The sequence below is a fragment of the Podarcis muralis genome, chromosome Z, assembly GCF_964188315.1.
Source record: "Podarcis muralis chromosome Z, rPodMur119.hap1.1, whole genome shotgun sequence".
In the NCBI taxonomy this organism is placed as follows: domain Eukaryota; kingdom Metazoa; phylum Chordata; class Lepidosauria; order Squamata; family Lacertidae; genus Podarcis; species Podarcis muralis.
In genome coordinates, this window is record NC_135673.1 from 38822645 (window position 1) to 38844010 (window position 21366).

Consider the following 21366-nt stretch of genomic DNA (forward strand, 5'->3'; position numbering starts at 1 on the left):
TGTGAGCAATTGCTGCCATGGTTTTATTTTGGAAATGCGAAGTACACCCCCAGGTTTTTCTGTATAGATGAGGCCTAGAACCTTGTTCTTTCTTTCTTTTTTAAGGGTTCTTAAGAATGGTGGATTTGACCAAACTGCGGGAGGCAGTGGAAGACAGGAGTGCCTGGCGTGCTCTGGTCCATGGGGTCACGAAGAGTCGGACACGACTAAACGACTAAATGACTAAACAGCAACAACAAGAAGAATGGTGGAAACTATTGCAGTTGCTTGGGTGTAAGTTGCCAGGAATATCCATGAAACAGGCTACTGAGCCAAGTGTTTGCTTTAGGCAAAAGTTCAGAATCAGTTTTTTTTAATTTTGTTTTCTTTACAATTTTATTTACAAAATGTATTAAAACTCTTTGTACAATGCCTCATTCAAATGAGGCTTAGGAATTTATGCCCACACATGCAGTTTTACACTTTTGACAGCCATGAGTTTTGCTTGGCAGGGTTTTTTCTTCTTCTTCTGTTCACTGAAGTGCAATTTTAACAACCGAATAAAGAAATAACCTAAAAAAGATTTGTTGTTGTTTTTAAAGACAAAAGGGAAAAAAATAAAAATAAAAAATTCTCAACTGGCTACTGCTGAACTTCTAGAGCTTGAAGTTAGTAGCAGGATTTTTTTTAAGCAATTGACATTTTTTAATTATTTAAACATGCATGTTTTTAAAAATAACAACCCTTTTACCAAACCCTTCACTAGTGTGAAGTCTCCACTCTGAAAAATTATTTTCATTTGACAAACATACATTTCTTTTTATACAGCATCTAAGAAAATGTCTATTTTTTTCCTTTTTTAAAACTTAAATACAACATTTTGCACAGCTTTGCATTTCCTTTTGCTGGAACATTATAGCATTCAGAAATTGAGAATCACAGTTTCATGAAAAAGTACAGCTTCTTTTTGCTTAATACCTCTGTAAAAACATGAGCAGCAGCTTATTCTATGGGAGAATTTTCTCTGATGATTTTTTTTTATGTTACATTTGTGAAAACGTATCCCCCCCCAAGTCCTATAGTATATCCCTTGATTTAATGAACTATCAAATATATCATCAGTGACCTTTATATGCCTTGTTCTAATGAGCTATCAAATATATTCAGTGACCTCTTTCAAACATTTTTTCCTTTTTTGATTTTAAAGAAAAAATATATTATTCATAATATTTCTTAAAATTTTGTTTAATATCCAGTATGTTATCAGTGAAATGAAACCCTTGCTGAACTACCAGTTGCACATATTGTCATAATTAGAGGTAATTAGTATGTAGATGACTCCTTTAACTTGTATTTTGTCTATCTGGTAAATGACAATGGGTTTTTTTTGTTTTTGTTTAAAGATGCAGCTAATGAACATATGATGCTGCTTCATAATGAGTCAGACCATTGGTCCACCTTGGTAAGGATGTCTACTCTAAGGAGCAAAAACCTCCCCAAGATTCCAGACTCAGAGGTCTTCCTTCACCCTGTTACCTGAGGTCTTTTACATTTAGAGATTCCAGGAATTGGACCTGGTATCTTCTCTAACTCCAGCCACACGCTCTGCCCCTGAGCTCTTCCAATGTTGTCGACTTCTGCTAGACTCTATGGTGGAGCACATCCTACATCTGAAAAAGCTGTAAGGCAATAAATGCAGTCCGTATCTTAAGCTGTATATACTGGAATGCGTTATATCTGTTAGGAAAACTGAAGATGAACCCTAAGTATCTTTCAGAAAGGAAAGAAAAAAAGTAGCCATGAAATTATGATTGGCAGCAGCTGAGAATATAATAACTACCAGCAATAGTAATGCTAGAGCATTTTGTTACGAGTCGGACCAGCTGGTCTCTTTTGAGGTACCATCCTGTGTTATGTTTTTAATTTTAGTTTTTTACAAAGCGAGGCTGATCCACGAAGCATCGTCTGAGCACAGTGCTAGTTTTTTTTTTCTTTTAAAAAATTATTATCATCATTATCATCATCATCATTATTATTATCCTAACTATTACAAAAGGAAAAGGAAAAAGAAAAGAAAAGGTGGAGATTCTGAAACTGCGTTATGGGGGACAACTGTATTCTTCAGTCCTCTCACTTATAATCATTTGATATTAAATGCTGAATGGAGAAGGGACAACAGTGCCAGCAATAAACATCCAAAAGATATATCGCACAGAAACGTGAAATGTGGCAGGAAATGGAATGGAATGGATTCTTCTCAAAACTAGTGATGCTATTTATTTTTGTTTTAATAATAAAAATAAGAATGCACTTGCAGATGATAGAGGACATGGGTGCATTTCTAGCCTGTCCTCTTGTGTTTTCCTTCTTGAAAACTTTCCTTTGTAAGATACACCAGGTCCTTCCTTGACAAATTGATGCATGAGCCTCCATGATGTTTTATTTCGATTGGTTGACACACCTCCTCCCCCCCTCCACATATTTTCATCATTTTTATTTTTTGTATGTTACATTCACTTGTTGGAGCAGATATATGCATTTTCTTAAAATGTGAGGCAGGATCTAGAGCGGAAATGGCAAAAGAGGATCCTTACCATCACAAAGGAAGGAACAAAGCAACACATTGTGACAGGAAATCACAGAGTTAGGTTAACAGGCTGCCCTAAGAATATAAGCAGTGGTATTCTGAGGCATAATATTAAGAACAGCTTAATATTTTGATAAAAGGGGGCACTTGAAAACCTTTTGTCTCTTTTTAAAAGAATTAACGTCCATATATACTGTGCAGTGGTATCAAAGAATGGCTTCTGTTGAACTTTTGTTAAAATTATTTTTACAAGAATACTTTTCTCTCTTTCTCTTTCCATGTATGAGAATATCATCTTCTTATCAATCTGTGTTCTTCTTGTAGTAGTAGTAGTTGTTGTTTTGTTTTGTTTTCAAGCAAAGCAAGACTATTTTTTGATGGTTTGCATTGTTTTTGAGTCTTAAGAATTTCCTGTAAGGCACTGAAGGAAAAAATAAAATTCCTATGAAGAGTTCATTGCACCATCGTCAATAATGTGTCAGACCCGACATCTGGGAGGGAGTAAAATTGGCTCAGGTGGTCAGGATCACTGAAGTTGCTGGGATCTTGGTAGCTCCTTCCTTTGCATGCCATCATAAGTGCGGGATCTGCAATGAGAATGCAACTATCTCAGCTGTGTCCCATGAGAGGGAGGTTATTACGAAGGCATAGGTGAAAACCAGGGATGAGGGAAGAAATGATCTGAACATTAGCTACTCGAGCATTATACTGAAAAATACATAGCACCACAAAATCCAACTAAACAGAGGACTTGTTCACACATTACACTGAACACAGGTGCAAGCTGTCTCTACACATGAACAAGTGTTCGAGTGAAAGAATGTACACTTGCTGATGTGTACAGCTCAACTCTTGAACACACAGGGACACAGACTGTGCACTTGCTGAATGTTACAGGTGAATAACTGTAAAGGTAGTCGAGTTACCAACAGGCTTAACTTGAGTCAACAGTGTGATGCAGCAGCCAAAAAAACCTAATGCTATTCTAGGCTGCAACAGAAGTACAGTGTCCAGATGAATGGAAGTAATAGTACCACTCTATTCTGCCTTGGTCAGACCACACCTGGAATACTGTGTCCAATTCTGGGCACCACAATTTAAGAAGCATGTTGACAAGCAGGAATGTGTGCAGAGGAGGGCAGCCAAGATGATCAAGGGTCTGGAAATTAAGCCTTACTAGGAGCGCTTGAAGGAGCTGGGTATGTTTAGCCTGGAAAAGAGGAGAGATGATAGCCATCTTCAAATATCTAAAAGGCTGTTACATGGGAGATGGAGCAAGCTTGTTTTCTCCTGTTCTGCAGCCTTGGTCCTGAACCAATGGCTTTAATCAACAAATAGGGAAATTCCAACTCATTATCAGGAAGAACTTTGACAGCAAGGACTGCTCAATAGTGGAACAGACCCCCTGGGGTGGACTCTCCTTCCTTGGAGGTTTTTAAGCAAAGGTTGGATAGCCATCTGTTGTGCATGATCGAGTTGAAATTCCTGCATTGCACAGGGTTGGACTACATGATCCTCAGGATCCCTTCCAACTGTACAATTCTATGATTCTAATTGTGTATACAGGTACACAAATAATGAACTCATGGAATGTAGCATGTGAATCCCATATATGTAACTGTCTTCAAAGTTTGCAGATGAGTTTGCAAAGGGGATTTAAGGAACATAGGAAGCTGCCTGACTCTGAATCAGGCCATTAATCCATCTATATTAGTATTGCCTATACTAATAGGCAGTAGCTCTCCAGGGTTTCAAACAAGGGCCTCTCCCAGTTCTATCTGAAGATGCCAGAATTGACCTTGGGACTTTCTGCATGCAAAGCAGATGTCCTACTACTGAGCATAACTCATAGCCTATCACTCTCACTCAGTGATACCAATTCAGCAGAGTGCTGTTGCATTGCATGCACTTGCTAGACAACAAAGATCCAGTCAATGTCTAAATCAGGGTTTCCCAAACTTGGCTCTCCAGTTGTTTTGAGACTACAGATCCCAGCATCCCTAGTTAGCAGGACCAGCAATCAGGGATTATGGGAATTGTAGTCCAAAACAGCTGGAGACCCAAGGTTGGGAAACCCTGCATATTGCTGTTAAAGCTTCTTTGGTGCAGTAAAGCTTATTTGAAGGTAAAGGTAAAGGGACCCCTGACTATTAGGTCCAGTCGTGGCCGACTCTGGGGTTGTGGCGCTCATCTTGCTTTATTAGCCAAGGGAGCCGGCGTACAGCTTCCGCATCATGTGGCCAGCATGACTAAGCCGCTTCTGACGAACCAGAGCAGCGCACGGAAACACCGTTTACCTTCCCACCGGAGCGGTACCTATTTATCTACTTGCACTTTGATGTCCTTTCGAACTGCTAGGTTGGCAGGAGCAGGGACCGAGGAACGGGAGCTTACCCCGTCGTGGGGATTCGAACCACTGACCTTCTGATTGGCGAGTCCTAGGCTCTGTGGTTTAACCCACAGCACCACCCGCGTTACTGATATGCTAATTAACCTTTCTTTGAAATTATCTAGGCTGTATCTACTTATTTGGAGTAATAACCTCAGCTCCAAGTAGAATTGCCTTACTGAATTAAGAATTAATGTTATGACCTTTGCCTTCCCGGATGGCCGTTGTGAGAAATTACTTTTGGAACAGCTACAGAGGATGTTGTCATTATATTACCTTGCATATAAATATCTCTGTGGGTGGGTGGGTGGGGTGGGTGGTGGGTGGGACTGAGTTTAGCCATGGATGAATTTATGTTACATCAAGTGAGCCTGTTTGCTTTCTGCTATCAGACAAGGAAAATTATGTCACCTTGCATTCTTCCTTGCTTGCACTGGCAGAAAATAGAGAGATGAATTTGTAGCTGAATTCTGAATGCCATTTTATCTATGCTATGACTTATAGCTAGAGAAATGATTATTGCTAATGCTATAGAACATTACTGTGACCTTTCAAATGCAGTAGAGATAGGAGTTAGGGCTTATCCACTTTTTGCCCCACTCATTCCAGGCAACGGTCCACAAATGGTTTTCTGCAGATTGTCGTTTGCTCTGATTCAGCTTTTGAAAGTGTGTTTTTACAGGGAGCAAAGCTCTGGAGCCAAAAAGAAAGAAAGAAAGAAGGGTGCTCGAACACAGAGCTTTAAAGTGTTGGACTGTGCCAGGAAACCATGAAGAGCTTTAAAGTGTTGGACTGTGCCAGGAAACCATGAAAGAAGGGTTAGTGTGGGTAAGCCCTTAATCATGGTTAAAGGTAAAGGTAAAGGTACCCCTGCCCGTACGGGCCAGTCGTGTCCGACTCTAGGGTTGTGCGCTCATCTCACTTAAGAGGCCGGGAGCCGTCACCGTCCGAAGACACTTCCGGGTCACGTGGCCAGCGTGATGAAGCTGCTCTGACGAGCCAGCACCAGCGCAGTACACGGAAACGGCGTTTACCTTCCTGCTATAAAGCGGTACCTTTATAGCGGTCCCTATTTATCTACTTGCACTTAGGGGTGCTTTCGAACTGCTAGGTGGGCAGGAGCTGGGACCGAAAGATGGGAGCTCACCCTGCCGCGGGGATTCGAACCGCCGACCATACGATCGGCAAGTCCTAGGCACTGAGGTTTTACCCACAGCGCCACCCGCGTCCCACGTCTAATCATGGTTAGAAAGCAATAAATGGGAATTCTGCCCTTGTCTTCACCAGGAGATTCCCCTACTCCTACTTCCATGTACATACACACCTGTCATTCACCCTTGCTGCTTATACAAATCACATAATTGTAAAAAGTCAGTGTGTTATCCCCCCACCCCCACCCCACCCCCACAGCTTTGGCAGCAGGGGAGACACCTCAAGAATGCACTTACCTGAAGTCACCACAGTTCCCTTTAATAAATGAAAGGGGGAAAAGATCATAAGAAAGTCAGGAAAGAATAATCAATGATGTCCATCTCTATGTGTAAGGCTGGAGGGCATGATGATATCCTGGCAAGACCTGTGATGCCCAGTGCCAAAGTTTTCAGGGCTGACCTTCCAGTGAGGATAAATGCTTCAGGAGACAAATTTAAGGGCCCCTCTTAAGGGCAAACAAATGCAATTTATTGTTTATTATGATTTTTTAATGACATGTGATCTTGTTTTATATTTGTGTGTGTTTCATATTTGTGTGTGTGTGTGTGTGTGTGTGTGTGTGTGTGTGTGTGATTTGTAAAATTAATTTTTGGTGCACTAAGGTGATTGCTGGAGGCTGCAATGTTAATGCATCCATTCATGGCAGCTAATAAATTTGGGATATTTTTTCATTGAGTATGCGCTGGTGTGTGTGCTGTTTTTATTTAGATGATCTCTCTCAAGTGGTGGCAAGTCTTGGGTGAGCCCTAGAAGCTGCCATTCAAAGTGTCCTGGCATCATAGTGAAAATCCAGGGTGGCAAATGGTTTAAGAATTAATCCAATAATTGTTTGGGAATTAAAGGTGGGGAAGCTGCCTTATACTGAGTCGGAATGTTGACCAATCTCACTGGGTATGACTCTCAGTGGCCTCTCAGGATTTCAGACATGGTTCTCTCCCAGCCAGAGGGCCCGAGACAAACCTAGGACTTCCTGCATGTGAATCAGGTGCTCTGCCAATCAACTACTACTGCCTTTCCCATGGCATTGCTAGAACACATGTTGGAAAGGCACCAACTGTGTTGTGTCCCATTTCTGATGTGCATAATCCTGAGATGTTACTCCACGTTGGGGAACACAACACCAACAACACATCACCACAGGGAACACCAAAAACATAAACCAGTTGATTTGCTTACTGGACCTTTAGCCGTACCACTAGATCTTAACACTTTCTGTTCCATACACGTTGTAGCCTTCTCTGTACGTAGCATAATTCTGGGTATTGGGTGCAGGAGCAGGCTTAAAGTTTTGTGTGTTCTTTGTGAGTTTCATTCGTTTGGACTCGGCCCGTGACTTGTAACAGAACTCTATCAAGGCCACCGTCATGGCAAGGCCGAGACCTCCGACAAGAATATAGAAAACCCCAGCAACATTGCTCAGGCTCAGAGCGCTTGTCTTGTCCTAAGAAAAACGAACCAGTTGGTTAGTTTTGCAGTGGGAAGGAAAGAGACAGAAGGACAACATCTTTCTAGAGGTGTCTAGCTTTGAAGGCCTAAATGTGCATTTAGACAACTCACTCTCATTATTTTGCAGCTTAGAACTCTTTGTACCCAAATCTTTACATCAATTTCAGAGGTAACCAGCTGAACCAAAACACTCTTGCCAGATTCATCTCACAAATAATGTCCCATGACATGAAAGGGCTTAAGGCAGGAACACCCAGGAAATAATGTTTTATCTCCCCCTACTTGATACTAACTATACAGTATCTGGTAACAATATGGATAGTTCCCTAAACCAGTGGTATTCACTTTGTAGCTGACTACACACAGCTTCATGGTGAATATCACTGGGCTAACCTGAGCCTTTCTATTGATCTTTTAAACATTTTCCCCCTCTGGAGCAGGGCAGAACATAGCACGGTGAATTCAGAAAAAAACTGCTTTTTCATTTTAAAAAAATTAAAGGAAGGCCTTTAATTCTGTTGATATTGGAGAATGTAGAGGAAAAGAATCACTTTTTTTGCTGTTTTAACATCTGGTAGCAACAGTTGCTATGTTTGATGAAGCTGGTCAGTTACTTTCAGGCTGAGCTAAATAACCCTACGCTCTCACTTGAGTTTCTGGGGTTGAACAAACAAACAAAACTCCCAGCTTAAAATATTAATCAATCTATACTGTCTAAGGTGTACCATCAAGGCAATGGGGGAAGCCTTTTGTTTGAAAAAATAATATTAATGATTTCTCTGTCTGTTTTGAGACACCATCATAACCATTTTGCTGCTGAATTGGATTACCTGCTACATGGTTTCTCAATTGTTTGAATACTTATGGTTTGAGCTGTGACACAAAGAAAATCAGAAGGCTTGTCAACATGAGAAGGCTGTGCAGGTGTGTGTTGGAATATGAATTCAAACCGATTGAGTCAAACTGGTTAAAGTCTCAATGTGGACAGACTGCTTTTGGGCTTGCGAGACTGGGTTCCCCTCCCAGCCAAGACTCACATTGCAACCGGTGACTAAGCTATCAGCAGCTGTTAACGTTGCAGGACTAAATGAGCCTCCACGGTTATGAGAATTGCAAAATGTAACTCAGCAAGCAGAAAGTGGCAACAAGCCATTCTAATTAACAAAAAAGCAGTCCACACACAGGGGCTTGCTCCAGTCTGACAGCTAATTTCATCTAAAACCAACACAGCTCTCTCATGTAGGCAAGGCCTGAGTAATTGATGTCAATCTGGATTCCAGACCAATTTACGGCAGAAATTTGAAACTGACTCTTTAAAAAGTTGCAGGTTAAGCCTCAGCTTACCAAAAATCTTTAAGCAGTTGCAAAATGTCTTTCGAATTTGGACCCCCCCCCCAAATGTCCCAAAACCAAACAATGAAAACCAGACCCCAAAATAGATCAGTTCCTTCCAGCCAGGGGAAAACAAACACATTTTAGAAGACTGGGCTTGGCTGACTTAATAAATTTTGAATCCTTTCTGATTTTTTGGTTTTAGGTTTGAGTTACAAAGAGGCTGATCCTGCAATGGTGCATTCAAACATCCATCGGCCCAAAGTTCACCTTAACAAGAAGCCACCTCCAAGCCCTGCTGGAATCAATACTCATGAGTTGACTTCAGCAGGACCAGAAAATGGAGCCCTCTAAAAAAAACTTCTAGTAATTCTTATTATGGTCATTATCACAGTAATTTTTCAAAGGCACAAACGAAAGGCAGGTGTTCAATTCTCATCTGTTTGCAATGGGAACTGGACACCAGGCTGTTGTTTGGAGCCTTAGAAATGCATCCAAATCAGTATTTAATACTGGTTGGGTATTTCAATTCATTTTTCCTTTTGAAATTGTCCCATTATATATACATCTCCATGTTTCATCACAGCAGGTAAGCATAATGTTTTCTCCCAAATCAAGAAGGAAAAGCGTTTATGGATGGAAACCCCCTTGGTCACTTCTACATCTGGAGTATCCATTTCAAACTTATGGAAGTTCCACTGGAGAAGTCCCCACTGGGATGGTCCACACCCACCGCCCCAGCAACATAATTTGTGTGTGAAGCTTGTGACAAGCTGAAAGCCATACCATAAAAGGGAAATCAAAGTACGCAGTGGCAAAAGTTTCTGGTATGGAATGTAAGTAATACAGTAGCAAAATGGTTTGATGAATAATCATAAAAAAAAATTTGAATGGCTAAGATTTATGGAATGAACCAGCAATAAAATAGTGCGCTATTATATATATATTTAAAAAATAAACCCCTCCAGACTTTCTTTCTTTCTTTAAAAAAAAAAGGATATGTCATGCTTATTAATGTGAAGTCCTCTGAAAAATATCCATCCTTAACACTCATGCATTTGTTGTTCAAAAACCATCATTTTGCATGGAAAGGAGTTACGAAATTTCATAATAAAATCGATGAGCTTTGAAAATTTATGGAAAATAAAGGCAAACTAGAGGCTAAAAAAATCATACATGGACTCAAACGGAACTTCTGTAGGTATATATTAAAGTAGAGATACCAGTTTGAGATTTTTTTTTTTGAGGGAGGGGTCAACCTGAGTATATATATAAAAAAATGTACTTACAACTAGCGCCTTTGATACTGCAAAAGAAAAAGGCTGTCATTTTTACTGAGTTTTTTTAAAAAATAGAGTTCTCTTAAAAATAAAAAATAAATAAAAATCCCTGCCCTTTTTTTTTTTGACGGGGATGGGGTGTGTTTTCCTCAATGCTTTAGAATGTAAATAGTTAACTTTGGAGAATAACTTTGGTATAAAATAAAACAGCGGGTCAAAAATATATATATATAAATATATATGTGATTGCTAATCAGTACAAAAAGACCTTCAGCGACTGACCTTACTTCCCGAGTCCTTGGCGCCACATTCACCCTTATCGTACCACCATTTGTTTTTCAGCTTGTCTAAGATGCCTTGTTCACTGAGTTTCAATACTGCAAGGTTTACAGGAGTTCTTCACGTGGGAAATAACATAAATAACATTATATTATGTTATTTTATGTTATTCAAGCTTTAAACTACTTTAAAACTATACAAAGCGATAAAGCAGGGTTCCTGGCCACAAATGTCAAAAGAAATTATCTCGTACTGCAGGCAAACTGGAATCGTAAACCCCTTAAAAGTTAAAATTCTAGAGCATCGCTAGATCACCAGGTCCTGCCCATATCGCTTTGAGTAATCGGCACACACTGTTAAATAAACTCCATGGAAACAAAGTGGTTCAATTCTCCCCATTTTTTTCCACCCCTTTTTTTTCTTTCTTTTTCTTTTTCTTTTTTTCTGGTGAGTACCTTTAGTCAGCTTGCAGTAGCTTTGCAATAGATTTAAGGTGGAGGAGAAAGATTGCACTCAAAGGTTGCTTATTGAACTAACAGAAAGAATGCCTCTGTTTCAGCCAGTGCAGATGAATGTTTTTCTGCTCATCCACTCCCATTCCACTTCACCTATGCATCCAGCTGATGAATAAGATTGGATTATCCAGTATATTTGCAGAGAATTTCTAGCAAGGTAGTTGTGATACACAGGTAATCCCTTTGTACAGTGGTGTGTCAAAAGAGATCACAATGCAGTTTTCTGCACTGTTGCATGTAGAAATTATCTACAGTCACTTTTATCTCTGATCTGGTGGCACGGGAAAGCTCTATAGATATATAAAATGGCTTTCCTTCTTACGACTAGCATAAACAGAACCTCATGTGGGCTTGGTGAGATCACACCTGGAGCACTGTGTCCAGTTCTGGGTGCCACAATTTAAGAATAATATTGTCAAGCTGGAACGTGTGCAGAGAAAGGCGATCAAGATGATTAGGGGTGTGGGAATTAAGCCTTATGAGGAATGGTTGAAGGAGCTGCATATGTGTAGCCTGGGAAAGAGGAGACTGAGAGGCATAGCTGTCAACTTTTCCCTTTTCTTGCAAGGAATCTTATTCGGAATAAGGGAATTTCCCTTAAAAAATGGAAAAGTTGACAGCTATGCTGAGAAGAGATATGATAGCCATCTTCAAGTATCTACTGGCCACATGATACGTGCACTTTGAAAATACTTCGGCTTGTTTCCCTTGTCTTATATTCAAAAGAAGGAAAGAAACAAAAGAAAAAAGGAGAGAAATTCAAACAAGCTAGAAAGTCCCAAGCTATTTATGAGAGATGTTGACCCAATACATACCTTACTAAGGAAGTGTGAGTTCCCCTAAATTCTGGACACAAACCACTCTCTGGCAAGGTCTGTAAAAAGGGAGCCATGATGTGGGCCACTGAATGTTGAGACAGTTTCTTGTTGCAGTTATGGGAACAGTGTGGGACCACATGTTCGAGAAATAATGGATGGATTGGATTACACATGCTCTGTAGTCTTATGATCAACCACAACAAAAGCAGGATATAAATCCTAGAGTTGCTTCCAACCAAGTTCTACTCAGAGTAGACCCCCTGTAATTAATGAGCTTAAATTAAGTATTGTCCATTAATTTCAAAGAATCTACTCAGAATAGGACTAAGATTGGATGCAGCCTCTAACAGACTGAGCTACAGTAGGATCGCCACAACTTTGAGAGGTGGGTATGCATTGGGTATGCCTAGTCTTGGTTGGAAGGGAGGTTGTAGCATCCGCCTGCCCCTCCTTGGCTAAGGGTATCCTGTTAAAAGGACCTGGGAGGAGTGGCTCCTGCCCAATGCCCAGATGGGGGCTAGGGCCATACTACTCCTCCAATGGTGACTGCTTGGTGGACACCCTGATTTGACGTAGGTCATAGAGCGATCCCCCCCTCCACCCACCAGCCAGTGGACGAGCAGGAGTGACATGAGCCATTGTTTACCACAATGCCTTTGGTCAAGCCTCACATCTGTAACCAATAAAGTCTCACTTGATCCCCAAAACCAATATGTCATGTGTTGTCTAGTTATTCTCACCTTAGGGAACAAGGTGGTCATGGGGCCTTGATATGCAGCCAGATGAAAGCAGACTCCCACAAAATCTCACAACCACAACAACTAGCCTAGTGCGTTGTTAGGCAACAAGCCTAGCAGCTCACTTTTCCAAAGCATGTTGCAGAATTGCAGGAGCAGGAGTCCTGATGTGGACTGGGGTCCTGATGTAGATAGTTGGCTTTAACACTTTGCCCCACTTCAGTCCCAATTCCTGCTGTTTGCATTGGTCGTGTGTGTGTGTGTGTGTGTGTGTGTGTGTGTGTTTCTGTGTAATCTCCCATTCTCTCCAATCAGGATTTCTAAGGTTTAAATGTATTTTTAGGGTCCAACTTATTTTTGAAATGTTAAGTTGTTGGAAACAGTTTTTAATATAATATAACATTGTGTTTTAATATCAATATTGTATTTTAATTGTTATAAACTGCCCTAATCCTCTTTTAAAGCCATCCAGGTTGGTGGCCACCACTGCCTTTTACAGAGGCTAATTTACTACAGCACAGCAAGGACATTTTCACCATCCTGACCAAAGTCTATTTTTAAGGGGCAAACTACAGGCGTTGTTAATTTTGTGTAAAGCAATGAAGTATACCCATTCTACTACCCTCCACCCCAAAGGGCAAGTTTAGGGCAACAGTGATTTCAAGAAGCTTAATGAGCTACTGGGTGTGATCCCATGGTCAGAAATATCAAAGAGAAGGGAGTCTAAGAAGGATTGGAGTTTCTAAAAGGAGAAATATTGAAAGCCCCAAAGCAGGCAATACCAACAAGAAATAAAAGGGGGAGGCATCTAAGGAAATCAGTGTGGCTGCATTAAGGAGCTTACAGATGAGCTGAGAATTGAGAAGAGAATTCTTGGAGAACAGGTGAGGTCCCTACAGACTGGAGGCAGGCAAATGTTGTCCCCATCTTCAAAAAGGGGGAAAGGGTTAACTACTGACTGGTGAGTTTGACATCAATAAAGGTCCTAGAACAGATTATTCAACAGTCAGCTTCTGAGCATTTAGAAATGGATGTTGTGATTACTAAGACCCAGCACGGGTTTCTCAAAAATAAGTCATGCCAGACCAATCAGATTTCTTTTTTTGGATGGAATTACAAACTAGGTGAATAAGTGAACTGCTGTGGACATAGTTTATCTTGGTTTCAGTAAGACCTTTGATTTGGATTTGTGGCTAGTTGACTGCCTGAACCCAAAGAGTACTCATTAATGGCCCCTCATCCTGGAAAGAAGTGACAAGCAGGATGCTGTAGGGTTCTGTCCTGGGCCCATTGTTGTTCACCGTCTTTATAAATGACTTGGATGAAGGAATTGAGAGAATGCTCTTCAAATTTGCAGATGACAGCAAACTAGGATGGGTAGCTAATGCCACAGAAGACAGAATCAGAATTCAAAATGACTTTAACAGATTGCAGAACTGGGTGAATTGAACTTCACTGGGTGAAAATGAATTTCAATAGGTATAAATGTAAGGTTCTGCATTTAGGTAAAGGTAAAGGTAAAGGTACCCCTGCCCGTACGGGCCAGTCTTGACAGACTCTAGGGTTGTGCGCCCATCTCACTCAAGAGGCCGGGGGCCAGTGCTGTCCGGAGACACTTCCGGGTCACGTGGCCAGCGTGACATCGCTGCTCTGGCGAGTCAGAGCCGCACACGGAAACGCCGTTTACCTTCCCGCTAGTAAGCGGTCCCTATTTATCTACTTGCACCCGGGAGTGCTTTCGAACTGCTAGGTTGGCAGGCGCTGGGACCGAACAACTTTTACCCACAGCGCCACCCGCTGTCCCTTGCATTTAGGTAGGAAGAACCAGATGCACAAAAATAGGATGGGGGACACCTGGGTTACTGGCAGTAAATGTGAAAAATATCTAGGGGTCTTGGTGGACCACAAGGTTAATGTGAGTCAACAGTGTCATGCAGCAGCAAAAAAAGGATAATGCAGGCTGCATCAACAGAATTATTGTGTCCAAATCAAGGGAAGTAATTGTACCACTCTATTCTGCCTTGGTCAGACCACACCTGGAATACTGTGTCCAATTCTGGGCACCACAATTTAAGACGGATATTGACAAGCTGGAATGTATGCAGAGGAGGGTGACCAAGATGATCAATGGTCTGGAAACTGAGCCTTACTAGGAGCGCTTGAAGGAGCTGGGTATGTTTAGCCTGGAAAAGAGGAGACCGAGAAGAGATATGATAAAGGTAAAGGGACCCCTGACCATTAGGTCCAGTCATGGCCAACTCTGGGGTTGCGGCGCTCATCTCACTTTATTGGCCGAGGGAGCCAGCGTACAGCTTCTGGGTTATGTGGCCAGCATGTCTAAGCCGCTTCTGGTGAACAAGAGCAGCACACGGAGGGCAGAACTGGAGGGTAGGATTCAAACCAATGGCTTCAAGTTACAAGAAAGGAGATCCCAACTAAACATTCAGAAAAAACGTTCTGACAGTAAGAGCTGTTCCACAGTGGAATGGTCTCCCTTGGGAGGTGGGTGGACTCTCCTTCCTTGGAGGTTTTTAAGCAGAGGTTGGATGGCCATCTGTCATGGATGCTTTAGTTGAGAGTCCTGTATTGCAGGGGGTGGACTAGATGACCCATTGGGTCCCTTCTATGATTCTATGACTGGATGGTGGTGGCTGTGAGGATTGAATTATTCTCACTCTATGGTCCTGGATGAACACACACACTCCTCCACCAACACTGTCATTAGGCTGAGGATGGACAATTCTATTGGGCAGGGGCATGAGAGGTGCAAGCAGACCTCTTATTCCCCACAATGCTCCAACGTGCTGTCTGTACATGCAAAGGATGGGGAAATGGCACCACAGGATCTTTGGACAAATTCTAAACATTATACCAGCAAACTTGCGTTTTCAACATGTCTGCCAGCCAATGTGAATGCAGAGGCTGTAAGTGTTTACCGGAGAGAGTATCAGCAGGAGATGAGGGGGGTTCTTGAATCTTCCCACATTCGCCCATTTGCTCATACAAGGACATTCAGCCTGACAGATTTCTATCACCCTGAGATCCATTTCTGTGTACATCTGAGGGGGAAACAATTTCAAAACTTTCAAGGGAGCGTTTGTAGGGGAGAACTGGTGGGTGTGGAAAGTGTTAACCACTAGGTGTTGCATCCAAAGTTAGTCATACTCAAGAGTAGACCCACGGAAGTTATTGGACAGGCTTAGCTTAGGTCTATTAAGTCCAACTCATCTGCCACAAGCAGAACTTAACATTGTGTACACACCATACATTCAAAGCAACCCCCAAAAAGAATATTGAGAACTGTAATTTACTCTCACAGGATTCTTTGGGAAGAATCTTTAAGGAACTACACTTCCCAGGATCCTTTGCAGGGCAGCATCCAAGGGATGCTGATAGGATACCAGGTCATGAGGGGGAGGGTCCGGCAGAGGTTTTAGTAGCAGCTTTTGGCTCTGCCGACAGAGGCGCCTTCACAGAGGAGTGAGAGAAGTCGGGAGAAAGTTTGAGGCGTGAGACAGGTGTTGTAGCTGCAGCTGCAGCGCCCTCGCCCCTCTCGGCACTGTCCCATCTCCTAGCCGCGACTGGTCTTCACTGCTATCCGGGTGCCTCTGGAATAAGAGAAGCAGGCAAGTCACCCCTCCTGTTTCCTCTCGTTTTCCCTTTGCTGCTTGACAAGTCTCCCCATTTGCTTGTGGGTCCGAGGCAGCCATGTCCACCCCGTTCTTCGCTGCCGCCACCGTCAAACGCCTGCTGGCCTGGAAGATGCTTACTTTCAACGAGCAGGAGGGCAAGGTGTACGAGAATGCTGTCAAGACCTTGGTGAGGAAGACCCACCTCAGTAAGCAGCTGGGGGAGCTGGAGAAGGCTATCTCCACTCAGAATCCTGGCACCAAGTGCATCACTATCACCAGACCTCTGTTTGAACAGATGTATGCATCCTGCGGAAATAACTTCCCACACACTCTCTTCTGCCGGCTGTGGCGATGGCCAGAGGTGCAAAGCCACGATGATTTGCGTAGCATGGAGACGTGTGCAAACGCCTATAAAAAACAAAAGTCTAAAGTCTGTGTGAATCCGTATCACTTTGAGAAAGTGGAAAAGTGCATCAGCGAGCCAGTATTCACATTGCTCCAGAGCTCCAGTGCTCCAGTGGACCCGCCAATACAGCCAGAAGCTCCAGCTTCATATCCTTCCTTGGAGGATCACAGCTACCATGCTCCAGGAAACTCTAACCTCCAGGCAAGCTTTGTCCCTGGAAGCAGCAGCACCTCTGTCCCTGGAAGCAGCACCTCTGTCCCTGAAAGCAGCACCTATGGCCCTGGAAGCAGCACCTCTGGCCCTGAAAGCAGCACCTTTCTCCCTGGAAGTAGCACCTTTGTCCCTGAAATCAGCACCTATGTCCCTGGAAGCAGCACCTCTGGCCCTGAAAGCAGCACCTCTGGCCCTGGAAGCAGCACCTCTGGCCCTGGAAGCAGCACCTCTGGCCCTGGAAACAGCACCTCTGGCCCTGGAAGCAACACCTCTGGCCCTGAAAGCAACACCTCTGGCCCTGAAAGTAGCACCTCTGGCCCTGAAAGCAGCAACTTTTCCCCTGATATCAGCCTCATTTTCCCTGATTTCAGCACCTTTTCCCCTGGAAGCAGCACCTTTCCCCCTGGAAGCAGCACCTCTGGTCCTGGAAGCAGCGCATCTGGCCTTGAAAGCAGCACCTCTGGCCCTGGAACCAACACCTCAGTCCCTGAAAGCAGCAACTTTTTCCCTGATATCAGCCTCATTTTCCCTGATTTCAGCACATTTTCCCCTGGAAGCAGCACCTTTTCCCCTGGAAGCAGCACCTCTGGCCCTGAAAGCAGCACCTCTGGCCCTGAAAACATCACCTCTGGCCCTGAAAGCATCACCTCTGGCCCTGAAAGCAGCAACTTTTTCCCTGATAGCCTCATTTTCCCTGATTTCAGTACCTTTTTCCCTGAAAGCAGCACCTCTGGCCCTGAAAGCATCACCTCTGGCTCTGAAAGCAGCAACTTTTTTCCTGATATCAGCCTCATTTTCCCTGATTTCAGCACCTTTTCCCCTGAAAGCAGCACCTTTTCCCTTGAAAGCAGCACCTTTCCCCCTGAAAGCAGCACCTTTGTCCCTGAAAGCAGCACCTCTGTCCCTGGAAGCAGCACCCATGTCCCTGGAAGCAGCACCTTTGTCCCTGTCCCTGGAAGCAGCACCTTTGTCCCTGTCCCTGGAAGCAGCACCTCTGTCCCTGGAAGAAGCAGCACCTTTGTCCCTGCTGGAAGCAGCCTTTCTGTCCCTGGAAGCAGCACCTCTGTCCCTGGAAGAAGCAGCACCTTTGTCCCTGTCCCTGGAAGCAGCACCCATGTCCCTGGAAGCAGCACCTTTTACCCTGGAAGCAGCACCTTTGTCCCTGTCCCTGGAAGCAGCACCTTTGTCCCTGTCCCTGGAAGTATCACCTCTGTCCCTGGAAGAAGCAGCACCTTTGTCCCTGCTGGAAGCAGCACCTTTGTCCCTGTCCCTGGAAGCAGCACCTTTGTCCCTGTCCCTGGAAGCAGCACCTTTGTCCCTGTCCCTGGAAGCATCACCTCTGTCCCTGGAAGAAGCAGCACCTTTGTCCCTGTCCCTGGAAGCAGCACCTTTGTCCCTGCTGGAAGCAGCACCTTTGTCCCTGTCCCTGGAAGCAGCACCTTTGTCCCTGCTGGAAGCAGCACCTTTGTCCCTGTCCCTGGAAGCATCACCTCTGTCCCTGGAAGAAGCAGCACCTTTATCCCTGCTGGAAGCACCACCTCTGTCCCTGGAAGCAGCACCTTTGTCCCTGTCCCTGGAAGCAGCACCTCTGTCCCTGGAAGAAGCAGCACCTTTGTCCCTGCTGGAAGCAGCCTTTCTGTCCCTGGAAGCAGCACCTCTGTCCCTGGAAGAAGCAGCACCTTTGTCCCTGTCCCTGGAAGCAGCACCTCTGTCCCTGGAAGAAGCAGCACCTTTGTCCCTGTCCCTGGAAGCAGCACCTCTGTCCCTGGAAGAAGCAGCACCTTTGTCCCTGTCCCTGGAAGCAGCACCTCTGTCTCTGGAAGAAGCAGCACCTCTGTCTCTGGAAGAAGCAGCACCTCTGTCTCTGGAAGAAGCAGCACCTCTGTCCCTGGAAGCAGCACCTCTGACCCTGGAAGCAGCACCTCTGTCCCTAAAAAGAGAACCTCTGTCCCTAAAAAGAGCACCTCTAAAAGCAGCACCTCTGTCCGTAAAAGCAGCACCTTTGAAGAAACACCATCCACTGTGCTTCATTGTCGTCCTGAGAGTTCAGCAGCCAGCACTAGTAGTAGTAGCCAGCAGGAAACACCTGAAGCTCTGGTGATCCCTGGACCCAGTAATGTGAACATCAAGCCCGTCCCGTACTCTGAACCAGCCTTTTGGTGTTCCATCACCTACTACGAGCTCGGCCAACGGGTTGGGGAGAGCTTCCATGCTTACCAGCACTCTGTGATTGTAGATGGCGGTACCGACCCTATCAATGCTGAACGTTTCTGCTTAGGCCAGCAGACCAATATCCACCGTGATTCTGAGGTGGAGCAAGCCAGAATGTACATCAGGGAAGGAGTGAGACTCTGCTATGAAGACGGGGACGTGTCTCTGGAGTGCCTTAGCAAGACTCCCGTTTTTGTCCAGTCTCTCATGTGTAACCAGCGCTATGGAGTGCTTCCGAACACTGTTATCAAGATTCCAAAAGAATGCAACTTGAAAATTTTCCGTAAGGACGTATTTGGTGAAAGTTTGTCCAAGGCTGCAACCCGGGGCTTTGAAGCGGTCTACCAGCTGATGAAGATGTGCATCATCCGAATGAGCTTCGTCAAGCCCTGGGGACTTGAACACAAGCGGCAGACGCTCGCGAGTGTTCCCTGCTGGATTGAGATCCATCTGAATGGCCCCTTGCAGTGGTTGGACAAGGTCTTGAAGCAGCTTGGTTCTCCAACCACCTGATGTTCCAGCAAGTATTAAAGAAGTTAGAAGCAGAAGCCAAGACCAGGAAATGGAATTCGTTTCACTCCTGGCAGAGAGAAACCTAAGTTATAATCAGTATCGTTAGGCTCATTTCTATCTTGCTTTTTTGGTTGTTTTTTTTCTGGACCAAAATAGAAGTAATAGATTTAAAACAGTAGATATATTAAAAAATCTATTTGAAATGTAAATATATTTAATATGTCTAGCTCAGTACTAAGCACTTGGCCACAGGCAGATGTCCTTTGCACCTGCTGTGATGATACCAGCTTTCACTTATGCATCTGAGAAGCTCGCTGGATGGGCTGCCAACAGGGGATACCTGGGAGCAAATGTAGTGGGGATTCCTTAATGTTGCAGAATAATGGGACATGATGTTTAAGGAGATTTCTCTAACAGCAGATAAAACTCTTGTCTCATCTCTGCATCTGGTGCCTTAAATACCTTAAAAACAAGGAACTCACCCCTCACCTTTCGATGGCAGCAATAATGTACCTTACGTTTAGAAAAATATTGAGTTAGGCAGTTTGGACCATTGGTCCTCAAGCGTCTGGCAAGAAAAAAAAAATATCCCCATAAACTGCAAGTCTCTAGGGGTTCTAGTAAAAAAGGTAGGCTTTTTGTAATAAGCTAGACTTTTTGTTTGATTTCATATTATTTATGAATAAGGTTCTTCAAGCCTATGCTTAAGTATGGTTACATGAAAATACAATTGACAAAATTTAGCACTTATGCTATTTAATAATATTTTTTCTTATTCTTATTATTTCTAATCAATGGTGCACACATAAGAAAGAAAATGGTGCACACATAAGAAAGAAAGTAAATTAATATTTTTGTTTGGTTATTTTTGAGTTCAAAAGTATTGCTAATGACTGCAGAATTTTTTTTAAGGCTGTGTAGTAAAAATGACAATGCTGTCTGATTTCATTTTGTCTATGAATATACAGTCTATGCTAAAGTATGGGTTACATGAAATTACAACCAACAAGATTTAACAGACTCATGCTATTTGATTTCCCCCTTACTCTTATTAGAGCTCTATTAATTTTTTATATTTTCATTATATTTTTCTCTTATATTTCTGTTCATGTGGTGCAGACGTAAGAAAGCAAGCAAATTAAGATTAGCATCTTTGCTTGAGCCACCTCTTGAGTTCAGCATATTGCTAAATACTGTAGGATTTTCTTTTTCAAATATGTGCAAGTACTTGTTAAGTCAGCAAAATATTGCTAAGATTTATGTTCCATGTCTGCACTGATCCTGCATGATGATTTTTTTCTCCCCCCCCCCCCCTTATTTTTCCTTCTGTTAGCTTTGAAAGTTCAATAAACAAAAAGTTCAATAAACAAAAGGTCTCAGGTTCAATCTTTGGCATCTACAGTATAGCTAAAAGGATCAGATAGCAGATGATGGGGAAAACCTTCATTTGAGATCCTAAAAAGAGTAATAGAAACATAGATTTGTAGGGTTGGAAGGGACACCGAGGGGTCATCTAGTCCAACCCCCTGCAATGCAGGAATTTCAGCTAACGCATCCATGGCCATCCAAACCTCTGCTTAAAAACTTACAAGGAAGGAGAGTCATTGCCAGTCAGAGTGGACAAAACTGAGCTAGGTAAACAGAGTTCTGAGGCAAAGTGCTGGGGTGGGTCAAGATCAAAAGCAAATAAAAACATTGTTGGGTCAACTCTTGCCTTACTTTTCAGACTAAGAAATAAATTACTGACCAAATCTGGGCTAGAGAAACAATGGCCAGCTGGGGTCCCAGCTTGAGTTAGGAAATTAAAAGGAAGTTTG

General features: G+C 43.3%; 2 protein-coding genes across 11 annotated transcripts in view; one reads left to right on the forward strand and one right to left on the reverse strand.

Annotated features, from left to right (window-relative positions):
- Nucleotides 1-379: 379 nt before the first annotated feature.
- The window catches only part of GRIA3 (glutamate ionotropic receptor AMPA type subunit 3), a 207609-nt gene continuing 186622 nt past the window's right edge, over nt 380-21366 (reverse strand). For 2 of the 10 annotated variants that reach the window (XM_028714208.2, XM_028714215.2), the window contains exons 14-16: nt 10508-10622; nt 7344-7608; nt 382-3153 (exon numbers count right to left, since the gene is read on the reverse strand). In XM_028714208.2, the coding sequence (XP_028570041.1) occupies nt 7363-7608; nt 10508-10622 (361 nt within the window). In that variant the 3' untranslated portion in view covers nt 382-3153; nt 7344-7362. Of the gene's footprint in view, nt 3154-6403; nt 6423-7343; nt 7609-10507; nt 10623-21366 lie in introns of those variants that run through there. The other 8 variants (XM_028714209.2, XM_028714216.2, XM_028714213.2 and 5 more) reach the window with 7 other exon arrangements.
- On the forward strand, nt 16283-19685 carry LOC114589390 (uncharacterized). Its single transcript, XM_077922645.1, has 2 exons — nt 16283-17746; nt 18785-19685. The coding sequence occupies exons 1-2, from the start codon at nt 16283-16285 to the stop codon at nt 19547-19549; spliced, it is 2229 nt and encodes a 742-aa protein (XP_077778771.1). The 3' UTR covers nt 19550-19685.